Here is a 12,974-nt window from a genome sequence, read left to right as displayed (position 1 = left end):
CTTGTGTAACTTGTGATGGTTTAGCCAGGCTGCTATGATGATGACTTTTCATAGCTTCATCATCAGGTCAACGTTTTAATTTACCCAGTACTTTTGTTTATGACCACGTACCTGCAAAACTAAGGACATTTCCATCAGCCTCAGCTGTACTTTGCATTAAGTGGTAATTAACAAATGTTAGCATGCTACGATGCTAACCTCAGATGGTTATTATAAACATGCTCGCATTATGCATGTTACCGTGACATGTAGTCACAGAGTCAGCTGAAGAAGGACAATCATGTTGCCTAAGCTGCAGTTCAAACCACACTGTGGGTTGTTCTTGTAGAGAAAGAGCTAATTGTGATCCACCTACTTCTTCAGAGAAAAATCATAAATAGTTAATCACTTTGGGGTTGGATGATGTAATTGGTCCTTCTTTGCTGCAGAGTTCGACTTTCTAAAATGGTGAGAATGATTTCTGACCTTCGCCTAAATTCTTACCTTTGTAGAAAAGCAGCTCATTACTTTCTGAGGAATGTGCAGCAGAGGTGTGTGCGTGCCTGCTGTCCTACTGAAAATAATTAGCTGGTCTGTTGGGCAGCGACGTCTGAGAGAGGTAGAAGCAGGACTTTAGCATTAACTTTTAATGTGTGTGTGTGTGTGTGTGTGTGTGTGTGTGTGTGTGTGTGTGTGTGTGTGTGTGTGTGTGTGTGTGTGTGTTTAAGTATAGGTGGGTGTTGTGCCAGCCATTGTTGAATATTAGGCAGATTTCTGTATTTTGGAAGAGTTTGTGCGTGGGTGGGTCTGTGTGTGTGTGTGTGTGTGTGTGTGTGTGTGTGTTTGTGCCCAGACGGTATTTCTAACATGGCTAGCCGACTTTTAGCAGCCCACAGTTAAACAGTGACTCACAGATTCCTCTCTCTGTCTCTCTCTCTCTCTCTCTCTCTCTCTCTCTCTCTCTCTCTCTCTCTCTCTCTCTCCTCTCTTTCTCTCCAACCTCATCTGTTTCTCCCTCCATTCTTTTTCCTTTCTCTTCTTTCTTTCTTTCTCTGCCTTACCGCCCCCTCTCTTTCTCTCTCTCCAGGTTGGGTGCTGACCATAGCAGACTTCAGGTCAGAGGTGATTTTTCCTCTGCTCCTCCCCCCCTTACTCCGACTGTTCCAGCCATAAACCTAGTAAGTTACAATATGACCGTACCATAATGGTGTTTTACAGTCTTATTTGAATAGAAAATGTACGTTTCATATCCCAATGGGCTCATAGAATCTAATCAAGCTCATTTTACAAAGACAAAAAAAGTAGTTTTGTCCCATTACATTACTTACGTTTTTTTTTTTTTAAACTTAAATGATCCCTTCTGTCCAGCTTTGATTGGTTGAGAGGCAAAGAAGGAATAGTAATAGGGATTTAAATCCCCCTGCTACACATAATCAGGAAATACAGTATGTACAAAACGTTAGAGACGCCCAAATCAAAAGCATTGGGAATGCTCTTGACTGGAGCTGCTGATTATATAAAAAAAGCTTCCTACACACACACACACACACACACACACACACAGCCCCCAGGGCCCCAGGGACTTCAAAGAGCCGTCTACTGTAGGTCTACCTCAGCGACACCTCAACACCAGGTGCCGCAGAGAGGAGGAAGGAGGGGTGATGGAGGGTAGAAATGGAAATGGTGAGAGGGGGAGAAGGAGAAAGAAGAGAGAGAAAGGGAGTCGGAGGGAGACCACAGGCATTAGAGGAGAGTGAAAGAAATGACGTCAGAGGTGGAAGGAAGGAGTGAGGAGTTTAGTACTGAATCAGAGAAGAAGACAGAACGAAGACATGGGAAGGAAAAGTTTGAAAATTAGAAATAGATAAGTTCAGAAGAAAAAGAGAAAAGGATGAAAGGATGAAAGCCAACAAACAGACAGGCAGAGGCCTAGCACAGGCCGGACAGACAGACAGACAGACAGACAACGCAGCAGACAAGGAGTCGCAGCCAAAGACAGAGAGATAATGGGGGTGGAGGGCAGTAACACTCTGCTGCTAATACCTCTACTGCTTTGTTGTGAAGAACCCCAGTTCCCCTTTTAATGGTGAACAATTCCTTTAATGATAGCAGTAAAACATACACACACACACACACACACACACACACACACACACACACACACACACTGCTGTTCCTCCCAGCCTGACAGGAAATGTGGTTCAGAGCACAACGTGACGGTTCAACTTTTACGACTTACGGGACCAATGCGCACTCACTTACACACCAAAGTTCAAACACGAAAGCAGCATTTATGGCATGAAATGGTTTTGTTTCCCATGTTAGTGTCCTATGTGGGGCAGAAATGTGGGCCTTTGTCTAATTTGGGTGCCTGTAAGCTTTTGAATTAACTTGTTTGTGAGCTGTCAATCATGCAGACAGGCAGGATATGTGGATTGGAAGAGTGACTCGCACCGAGAGCGAGTTATATTCCAAAGATAAAGCCATTTGGTGAGCACTTTGATCCCATGCAGCTACTTTATAGGGCACAGAGTTTTGTATGGCTGCCACAGAGTTACTACAGGAAAAAACGAAACCCCAAACCTGGCAGCGTTAGTGCCTTGCTCAATCTGTTGGAATATTTATCCACACAGCTCTCAGTCTCATCCTCAAGTAGTTGATTTCTCCTCGTGAGCCTTGTGGGCGAGTCATTCCGGAACGTTTTGTTAAATGTGTTGATTAGTGTGTGGTATTTTACACATTTGATCATCTCCACAACAAACTGTAAACACTTCACAGCTGTAAGACTTGATCCCCAAAGCACCTGGACGGGCCCAGTATGTCTTAAAGGAATTGTTTGACATTTTGGGAAACATGCTCATTCAGACAAGAAAATCAATACTGATCTCATGTATGTACGGCTAATATGAATCTAAAGCCAGCAGCTGGTTGGCTTAGCTTAGCATAAAGAATAGAAAAAGGGGGAGAAAGCCAGCCTTGTTGGTCAGAGCCAGGCTAGCATTTCCCCCCTGCTTTCAGTCTTTATGCTAAGCTAATTGTCTCTTGGCTCCAACTTCCCATTCAATGGACAGATATGTGAAAGTGGTTTTAATCTTCTCTTCTAACTCTTGTCGAGAAAGTGAACAAGCCCATTTTTCCCCATTTGTTGGATTCAAAACTATTGAAATGTTGTGCTTGAATCTGAAAACTACAAACTACATTCAGATGGCATAATCAAAATGAAGAATTTCATCTGCAGGAAAGTGGATTCACTGGGTGTAAATGTGTGTAACTGTTACAAAAGGAAAGCGGAACTGTGCTAAAGAGGAGGAAGTGTGGAAGTGTAGAATGACAAAAGCGAAACTCCAAAGCTCAATTCACAATCAGCTCTCTGTATTCAAAATGCAAATTGAGACGGCAACCTACGCAACGAGGGACGGGTTTGCGTCCCCCTCACAGGAAGAATTGTGTCATCAAAAAAAAAAGAGTTTCATCATTTTAGAATCGGCGCTTCACAGGTGGCCACGCTCCACCTCCAAGGACTCACAAACACACAGCAAGGGAGGACAGCGAGGCAAGGTGACCTAACGTTAAAAACATGACAACCCTCCGCCTCGCTGATGTGTCCTTGGGTAAGACACCACCCTCCCCGGTTGCTCCAGCAGTGGGGTTCTGGAGCCGAGCCTGACCTCTGACCTCCCTGTGGAGGGTGGCGGACAAAAAGAGATTTTCTTTATGGGGATTAATAAAGTATCACATTATCATTTGAATGCAGCTGATTGTATCTTTGTCCGTCTACATTTCAGCCTTGCGGACCTCTCTGTAGAAGCGTGTGATGTGACCTTGTCCGGTTAAGTCTCCTGTATCTGTTGGGAAAGGTCTGCAGACCTAAATGTCAAATCATAAAGAAACAATCGGCGACGTTTTCCCCCTCCCATCACTCTCTATTCATTTATCATTGTTTAAGCTCCAATTGCACAGCTTTCCCTTTTGAGTTCCCTTCTGTTTCTCTTTGTTGCCTTGATGTGGCAACCAAACCGACAAGCCGGCGTACAGATTGACGATGTTTGTCGGTAGTCATTATAAGGCACAGAGCACTGTATGGGCAAAATACATAAGCATTCGTAGCTCAACTGTTAAGTCTGCAAAATATTATTTCTATTGTTATTGCAAACTGATTCTCAGATGTTTCTGGGATAAAGCAGCACAAAAACGCCACAGACAAATCTTTCACATCTTAGTGTGCACTCATTGCAGAGTTATTGCACAAGACCAAAGGCCAGCTAAAGCAAAGTTAAGAAACAGCAAACACTGACATTCTCTCTCTCTCTCTCTCTCTCTCTCTCTCTCTCCCCCCCTCTCCCCCTCTCTCTCTCTCTCTCTCTCTCTCTGTGTGTGTCCTCTTTCTTTCTGCCTCCCTCTGTCCCTGTGGTCAACAATCCCTCTGCTGGCCTTTATCCCCAAATCCCCATGGACAGAGTCAGGGGAGGGAGAGTGCTTAAATGCTTTGAATGATGGTGTGGAATGCTAAAATGTGTGCGTGCGTGCGTGTGGGGTTGTAGGGGGTGGGGGGGTGGTCTCCTGCCTGGTCTCGGATCTGGTATGCGTGACTGAACAAGAGGAAGAGAAAGAGAGGAAAAGAAAAGAAAAAAAATCCCCCACCAGAACCTGCCTTCCTAACTTCTAAAGACAGACAATGGCTACTGACTGGTCTGGCAACCCTGTGTGTGTGTGTGTGTGTGTGTGTGTGTGTGTGTGTGTGTGTGTGTGTGTGTGTGTGTGTGTGTGTGTCACTTCACACACAGGACACGTCCTGATAGAAAGCAGAATGGGGGAAATCTGCTCTGACCAACTTTAGATCTCATTACTCCACACATGCAGCAGCACAGACGCAGCTCTGCCACATGTGAAATAAAACACTGCAAAAATAACCAAAACTAACACCCAGAACCTTCCATGCAAACCATGAAATCCACCAACACACAGCCCTTAACCTACTTTGGGCTTTGACACTTTAAATGTAAAACTCGGCCGCTACCAGTTGAGCTGAAACTCCTGTATTTGCTGCATTTAAGGGTAAAAAAAAACAACCAGACGTTGATGATTAAAAAAGTCAGCAGGGTAGAACAGCTTCCTATAATAAACGCCCTGGTGATAATTAATTACACAGGCACTGCAGCCAAATCAAGACGGCAAGCATCCATTTTGAATCTCCTCGTAAATAATAAAACAACACAACAGATTTCTCCTTCTTTTTTTCTCCAGCTCTTCAGAGAGGCACGGCTGGACCGTTCAGGGACAATACTCAGAAATGTGTGGGCGGCTATTAGGACCAATACATTACAATAACAGCCCTTATTGTATTAAATGCGCCTGATTATGGACAACATGATTGTAGAACAAGACCATAGCGGTGTGAGTGTCTTGTGGGAATAAACAATGTCAAAATGAAAAAATAAAAAACAGACAGCATGACAACACTGGAGCGCTACAGCTACACAAAAGTAGTCCACACCGCTCTTTTCGTTCATTATATAAATATCTTTAATTGTTTTAACCGTAAGAATATAAAACAATTTAATTTTGGGATTCTGCATTTTTTTCTTCTTTACAAACATAATATACAGTACATCTTTTTTATTTTACAAACACACACACACGCAGCTTTTTCAGCAGGACGCACATCCGTATATTAATTTTTCTAGCAGGTTCATTGCATTACATTGAAACACGCACACACAGGCCTCCGTGTGTGCATGTGCATGTGCATGTGTGTGTGTGTGTGTGTGTGTGTGTTTGTGTGTGTGTGTGAGAGAAAGAAAGAGAGAGATGGGGAGGTAAAGAGACGCAGTCCGCTTGTAACCCGACACGGAGGGAGAGCAAGAAAAATAATCGATGGCTCCTTATTCTGAGCATGTCTCAGAATGGATTGGGGGTATTTTTATTCAGGGAGAGATGGAGGAAAAGAGGAGGGAAAAAGAAGATATTCTTACCCTCCTCTCTCTCTCTCCTTCTCTCTCTCCGGTGAGAGCAACATGAATATGAATGCGACCTGTGTTGCCGTTAAACGTGGGAAAATAAAGCCATGAGACAAACCCTGATTTGTTTCGATCAATAAAGGGTATAAGATATAGAAATCACTTCAATTTGAAGTACGGCGCTCTGAACAACATCCACTGACATTTATCTTCCACCAGCATCCCTCAGAAGAAATACCGAATATTCCTATAACATACTTACATGGATGTACGATGTGTTTACTAACGGCCCGATCATCTTTTTATCTTGCATTGTGGCGCTAATATTCCTATACGTCTATTGTATTATTATAGGAAGTCTACAGGTATTTATTCTAAGGAAAAGCTGATGATCTCGTCTCCTTTTTATATTGACCAAAGCTTGAAACGCAACACATCTCTAAAGGGAGTGAAAGTTGGACTTCATCCCTAAGGATAAGGAAAAGAAACTCTCGCACACAAGCGGATTTATGTTTCGTTTTTTGCCTTTTTTTGTATAAAGCGTCGTCATTAAAATCTGAATAGATTTTACAGCTTGCTGTCCCTTCTCTCTCTCTCTCTCTCTCTGAAATTGTTGCTGTTTATGGGGGTAAATTAACAAAAGGTAGTTAGATTGTGTCCTGGTCTCCTTTCTCCAGCTCTGCTCATGGAGGGAGGGATGGGGGGAGGGGGCAGACACACTCCCTTTAGGCACATTTTCTCCCAGTCTCTCATTCTCGCTTGTTTTTTTGTGGTTTTTTTTTTACAGTATACACCCTTTTGAAAAACAACCACATACGAGGTAGCCAAATGTTTTAGGCGTGATGGCTGTAGCGGAAATTAGTCGTAAAAGGTCTCAAATCCAAACTCACTGTTAAAAATAAAAAAAGTTTTCAAACCGCACTTTGCTTTAAAACTAAAAGATGGATGCAACTTTGGATGGATGCAAAGTTTAACTTTTAAGAATTTTCTGGAAGCAAGTGCCAGTAAGCAGATTATTCAAATGGCATTCTTCTGATTTGCATTACAAGTTATTCCAAGTTTGATGTCAGATATTAAAACTCAACACGAGATCAAAGCAATTGTTAACAGGGATTTTCACGAGCTCGTAGCAAAAGTACGTTTTAATTGCTTCCTACCAGGCAGAATATTAAGTCATAGAAAAAACACTAATTGAAATCCTGCAAGGCCAACAGAACACAAAATATTGGTCACATGGGAGAAGCACACCTTACACAACCACACAGAAGGGAAAAGGGAGGTTTCTCTCTCTCTTTTTTAAATAAGAAAAGAAGTTTACCCGCCCATCTAATACCCCTCCTCTTGTTCCTCGTGTCCCCCTCTGTCCCCCATCCAAAAACAGAAAGAACAGAAACACGAAAAACACACTTCCAATCACCTCACTTTCTCACTCTCTGTCATCTGCCAGAGTCCCAGGTTCAACACTTTAAGGCAGGGGAGCTGCGTGATCCTCTCCAGTCCCCTCTTGGTGATCTTGGTACATCCATACAGGTCGATGCCAGCCAGCTGGGTCAGGTGGTCGGCTATGAGCTCCAGCCCTTTGTCCGTGATGCGCACACACTGTCCAATGTTCAGGGTCCTCAGCTCGTGCATCTGCCTCACCATCCGGTTTATCCCGTCGTCGGAGATGTGGCACGAGCACAGGGACAGGGACTTGAGCTGGTACAGCCCCTGGGCGATGTATGCCAGGGTCTGGTCCCCTATCTTATCGCAGAAGGAAACGTCGAGCCCGGAGAGCCTCAGGGTGCCCATGGCGAGGTGCATGGTCCCTGTGTCGCTGATGTTGTCGCAGGAGCGTAGGTTAAGACTCCACAGGGAGGCCATGTGGGAGAGGTGGATCATCCCTGCGTCTGAGATACCCCCGCAGAAGCTCAGGTTCAGTACCCGGAGCTTGGTCAGCCCCTTGGAAATGTGTTTGAGTGACAGGTCCGTCAGTTTCTGACAGTCCTGGAGGGTCAGGTACTCCAGGTTCAAACAGCCCTCCGCCGCGCTGCGGGTCATGCCCGCCAAGTGTCCTATGCCCACATCCGAGACGTGCCTGCAGGACCTTAAATTGAGGCTCTTGAGCCTGTGGAGGCCCCAGGCTATCAACAGGAGCCCGGTGTTGGTGATGTTGCTGCAACCGCCGAGCTCCAGCACCTCCAGGTTCTTCAGATACTGAGCTATCCTGCCCAGACTGGAGTCTGTGATCTGCTTGCACAGACTCAGGTTCAGCACCCTCAGCGACGGGATCTCCTGGACGAACGCGTGACCCAGCCCGTTGTCCGTGAGGTTGTAGCAGCCGGACAGATTGAGGGACTCGATGTTGGGCATCCCCTGGATCACATAGCTCAAGCTGCGACGCAAGGACAGGATCTGGACCCTCCGGATGCCCCTGGCCTGGAGGCTGGGGAACAGGGAGGGATTGGCCCGGCGGAGGTGCAGCTTGGCCTCCACCCCTCTCCACACTGACTTGTGGTAGGATGCGTCCCTCCAAGCGATGCACACTTGGGCTACCCTGCCTTTGTCCCTCACATCCAGATAGCTGAAAATCATGGCCAAAATTTCCGGGAAGAGGCACGAAATGTGCGTCTCCATTGTTTTTCAAACCCCAGGCATATAAGAATTAATACTCCACACCTCCAAGGCTGAACAAAAAAAGAACCCACTCCCCTTCTCCTGCAATTATGCAAAAGTATCAACAGTACCAGTTATCCACAGAAGTAAGGGGGGAAAAGAAATAGGAGTAGTTTGTTTCTCTCTTTTTCTCACATTGAACTGTGCAAAATCGATCCAACTCTCTCCAACCCCCCACGTGATCCTGTCTCGTTGCGCAGTAGGATTCAAATGCATTAAAAAAAAAAGGGGAAAAACAAAAATAAAGCGTTTATTCCTGCCTCAACTTCTCTCTCCGCCAAAAAAGAAGAGGCGAGGGGGGGGGCGAAAGGAAGAAGAAGGAGGAGAGGAGGAATAAGCGTCAATCCTTTCCCCCTCTCGCTCCCTTCGCTCAGACGACGCTTCCTTGTATTATACCTACAAAAAGCCTTCCTCTCTCGGCCGAGCGGGGATCCAGACGGTCGTACATTTCAGAATAAGAAAGTAAAAAATAAAACCAACACTCTTATTAAAGCTGCCTATTAGAAAACATTTCCGTGATAGAAAAGCAGAAAAGATAGAGCTGGGTTGGCTTTGTAGGCAGAGTGAGAGAGAGAGAGAGAGAGAGAGAGAGAGAGAGAGAGAGAGAGAGAGAGAGAGAGAGAGAGAGAGAGAGAGAGAGAGAGAGAGAGAGAGAGAGAGAGAGAGAGAGAGAGAGAGAGGAGAGAGAGAGAGAGAGAGAGAGAGAGAGAGAGAGAGAGAGAGAGAGAGGGGCGTCCTGGGCTCGAAGCCTTTGTCTGCTCTTTTCAAACCGACTTGGCAGGGACCCCAGCACTCTAGCTGCACGGGAGGGGCGGAGGCAAGAAATAGTATAAATGGTACGTGTTAAAAACATACTCGACAACAAATAGCGTTGGTGTAAGCGTCGTAAGTACGCGTTCATACACGGAAAAGACGTGTTTTCATATTTTATAAATAATGCAGTGCGATATTAATTCGCGATTGTATCATGGCACCCCCTCTCCCCTCCATGTCAGGCCAGTTGGTTTGTCCCGCCTCAGCTGGAACGGTGCGAACAGTTTCCCTTGGAAACCAACTTCTTACAATTCAGTTCACTTTGGGCTTTAACCCTTTGAGCGGACCACACAGGAAACACAGGAAAGCCAACCGGAGAAGCCCTTTTCACTCCGCTTACTTGGCATGAATGCGTAGTGTTTTTTTTACTGCGATATTGCTGCTCTTGATACTGTTGGTGTGGAATTAGTGTTAGCGGGTCTCCAGAACGGTTACAGAGCAGAATACAGAGCAGTGTTCTTTGTCTCCTGTAAACAGCATGCATTTATCCAACCTCCCCCCAAAAAAATATGAAACTGTCTGACTGAAAACATGAAATAAAACAAAACACTCATTGGCTAATTGTATTGGTGTATAATAATGTACATCAAAAAAGTAAAAATCAGTCTAAACGCACTTCAACACACTTTATTGGCTTGGCTGCTGACTGCCAGCGTGTGTGCAAATGTGAAGATATATATATAGATAGATAGATAGATAGATAGATAGATAGATAGATAGATAGATAGATAGATAGATAGATAGATAGATAGATAGATCTATATATATATATATATATTATGAAGCACCAAACTAATCACTTTGAAGCAGCGGCCTCACATCTGGTATTGCTTGAACTCATTTCTCTCAGCTGATAGTACTGAGAGTGTGTACGTGTATATCAATAATAGCTATTTATGGCAGATATATTTTCAAAATTGCTTGTCAAAGCATTCAAATGATCAAATGCCACAGAAAAAATGTGTGAGAACATTCTCTATACTCTGTCTACCAAGTTTTAACTGTCATCCCCTGCAGTGAGCCTCTCTCACCCCCATAGTAGCCTTCTTAGCGTGTGTGTGTGTGTGTGTGTGTGTGTGTGTGTGTGTGTGTGTGTGTGTGTGTGAGATAATATGACAGGGGAGCCGTTTGCTGAAGCCAGTGAAGTGTGGCAGAGAGGTTGAGAAAGAGGGAGAGAGAGAGAGGAAGAAAGAGGCAACAGTGATCAGGTGAGGATAACAGAGAAGGAGAGGAGCTGCAGAAACAGGCCTTTTTATATGGAAAGAAGCAGCCGAGCACAACTGACAGCAACTCTCTTCTCATCCTCTCTGCTCTTCTCCTTACGAATATATATTTTTCAAGTCTCTCTGAAAGCAATAGTCAGATATGTACATGAAAATGTTTTTTCTTCTTTGCTGTAATCTTCCCTCCTGTGCACACTGGCTATTAAAGGATGCCATCCTAACATGTTTATAATTGAAGTCCTTTTTTGTACTAAAATATATTTCAATGTTTATCTGAAGTCAGTAGTCTGAGTAAAACAAATAAAACATTTTACAAGATAGTCTTTTTAGTAAAAAAAAAAAGCCTTTTATTTTGTATCTCTTAAAAGACTTTAAAGACTGTTTCCTCTTCATCATCTTCCTCATCTGAACTTCTGTTTCTGTCTTTTGGTCCTCTCAAATTAATGGATGGGTCATGTTTGATTCTCCCTCCCTCTCAAATACAAATTACTTGTATTTGCACACATTTGGAGATACAGGAGCGCTCTGGATCACAATCGTCTTTTGCGGCGCTGAGCACAGGATGCATCGGCAGTGCAAAACAGTGACACGTAGAAGAGGAGGAGAATGGTGCATGAAAAACCCTTTTTTTTAGATTAAGGACAAAAAATGTATCACAACTAATTCAGCATCTGTGTTATAAAATGTAAAATATGTACTTTTCATTGAAGTCATTTAATGGAGGTCTTACCAGCTTTCACAAGTCTATAAAGGCCCATTTAGAGACTCTTGACGTAGTGTGATTTCTATTTCAGGTTGCCATAAAAGCAACTCCCTTTATGGAACGCTGTTGTTGTAAAAAGCATACAATTCTTTGGTGTAAACATGGATTTGAATATTTCAAATGTATCAAAACTTATGGATTCTGAAGTGCAATGATTCTAAAATCGTCTGGTGACTATTTTTGATGCCCCTTTCTGCTTTTAACTTATTTCCTGTAACTTCATCAAGGACACAAACCGAGCAGTTAACTTGACTGTCCCCTGTGGCTGCCAACACCTATGTCCTTGGTGCTCGGGCGCACAGTGTGTCATGCATTTTCAAAATAGAGATCCTGACATGAATACCAAGCTTTATAATGATTGTGTTAACGCCTTGAGTTACAAGCAGAGTTGGAGATAAACACCAGCTCCCAGCTAAATGTGGCTAAATTATGACTATGGCTAGTCAGTCAGTTTGCTGTACAAACAGTCTGATATTAAACAGGGGCTCAGAAAATAACTAGCATGGTCACAATGTGATTTGTCTCATCCAAATGTTCTGTTTAACCTAACTGGACACTGATTCTTGGCTCTGTCAGCAGTTACCTTTTAAGAATGTATGTTTGTTGGGTTCAAAATGGAAGAAAAGACCCAGCCAACGTGGCTTTAGAAGTGGCACGCACACTGCGTTGTGTTGGAGGTTATTAGCAAACTTTTTAAATGTCTGTACAATGTCTCTACAGCGAGATGACAACACAAGTAAAGGAAAGAGAAAGAAACAAATAGAAACAAAAATGGAGGATGTAGAAACAGAGAGGCGGATCTATATGCCACAGGCTTTTTCTCTTCAGCAGCAGTAGCTGAGTCTCTCTCTGCATAACCTGTGTGTGTGTGTGTGTGTGTGTGTGTGTGTGTGTGTGTGTGTGCGCGCACTTGCACAGCATGCATTTTTTCTGTTTTTCTGTCTTCCTCTGTCTGCCTCATATCACTGTGTGTGTGTGTGTGTGTGTGTGTGTGTGTGTGTGTGTGTGTGTGTGTGTGTGTGTGTGTGTGTGTGTGTGTGTGTGTGTGTGTGTGTGTCATACCTCTCCCAGAAAACCTGCTGGGCCCTAGCTAGCATTCACACTGAGTGAGAGAGGACAGAGAGAGATGGAAGGGTGAGGGAAGGGAGAGGAAAAAGTGAGAGGGGTAAAGTAAGAAATGGGTCAGGGAAAAGGGAGGAAGAGTATTTTTAGAGAATGTATCAGAAGTGATGGAGAGAAAGAAACAGAGGTGTGTGTGTGTGTGTGTGTGTGTGTGTGTGTGTGTGTGTGTGTCATCTGCCCAAAGTGTTCTACAACCTCTCCTAAGAATCTACTTGTCATGTGACCCATCCTGTGTGTGTTTGTCTCTTTGTGTGCATGTGTGTGTTTTTGAGACTAAATGTGTCTGTGTTTGATCATTCGGGGGGGGCTCTAACTGCATAATTGCGACAACGTGCTTCATCTTCACCCCTGCAGCGACTGCTGGTTGCCAAGGTTACGTGGGCGTGTGTCAACACGTCGCCCTGAAAGCCGACACCTTCCTGAATAGATATTACCATGACTCTGTAGATTCTCTCTCTCCAC

At 44.1% G+C, this 12,974-nt stretch overlaps 2 protein-coding genes across 4 annotated transcripts in view; one reads left to right on the top strand and one right to left on the bottom strand.

Annotated features, from left to right (window-relative positions):
* wnt5b (wingless-type MMTV integration site family, member 5b) overlaps positions 1-12,974 on the top strand; it is a 71,273-nt gene that overhangs the window by 34,869 nt on the left and 23,430 nt on the right. The window contains exon 2 of one of the 3 annotated variants that reach the window (XM_068731344.1): positions 1,067-1,157. The exons of the other annotated variants lie outside the window; for them this stretch is intronic. The gene's annotated coding sequence lies outside the window, so the exon portion shown is untranslated. The remainder of the gene's footprint in view (positions 1-1,066; positions 1,158-12,974) is intronic. 3 annotated transcript variants of the gene reach the window in all.
* On the bottom strand, positions 5,479-9,142 carry fbxl14b (F-box and leucine-rich repeat protein 14b). Its single transcript, XM_068731400.1, has one exon. It carries the CDS (start codon positions 8,550-8,552, stop codon positions 7,350-7,352), a length of 1,203 nt encoding a protein of 400 aa, XP_068587501.1. The 5' UTR covers positions 8,553-9,142; the 3' UTR covers positions 5,479-7,349.

The sequence above is a fragment of the Cebidichthys violaceus genome, unplaced genomic scaffold, assembly GCF_023349555.1.
Source record: "Cebidichthys violaceus isolate CVI_PGR_0920_01 unplaced genomic scaffold, fCebVio1.0.p SCAF_51, whole genome shotgun sequence".
Classification (NCBI taxonomy): domain Eukaryota; kingdom Metazoa; phylum Chordata; class Actinopteri; order Perciformes; family Stichaeidae; genus Cebidichthys; species Cebidichthys violaceus.
This window is presented reverse-complemented; position numbering and strand designations above follow the sequence as displayed.

Coding starts and splice junctions, on each gene's coding strand:
- fbxl14b (XM_068731400.1), bottom strand. CDS start 8,552: ATGGAGACGCACATTTCGTGCCTCTTCCCGGAAATTTTGGCCATGATT.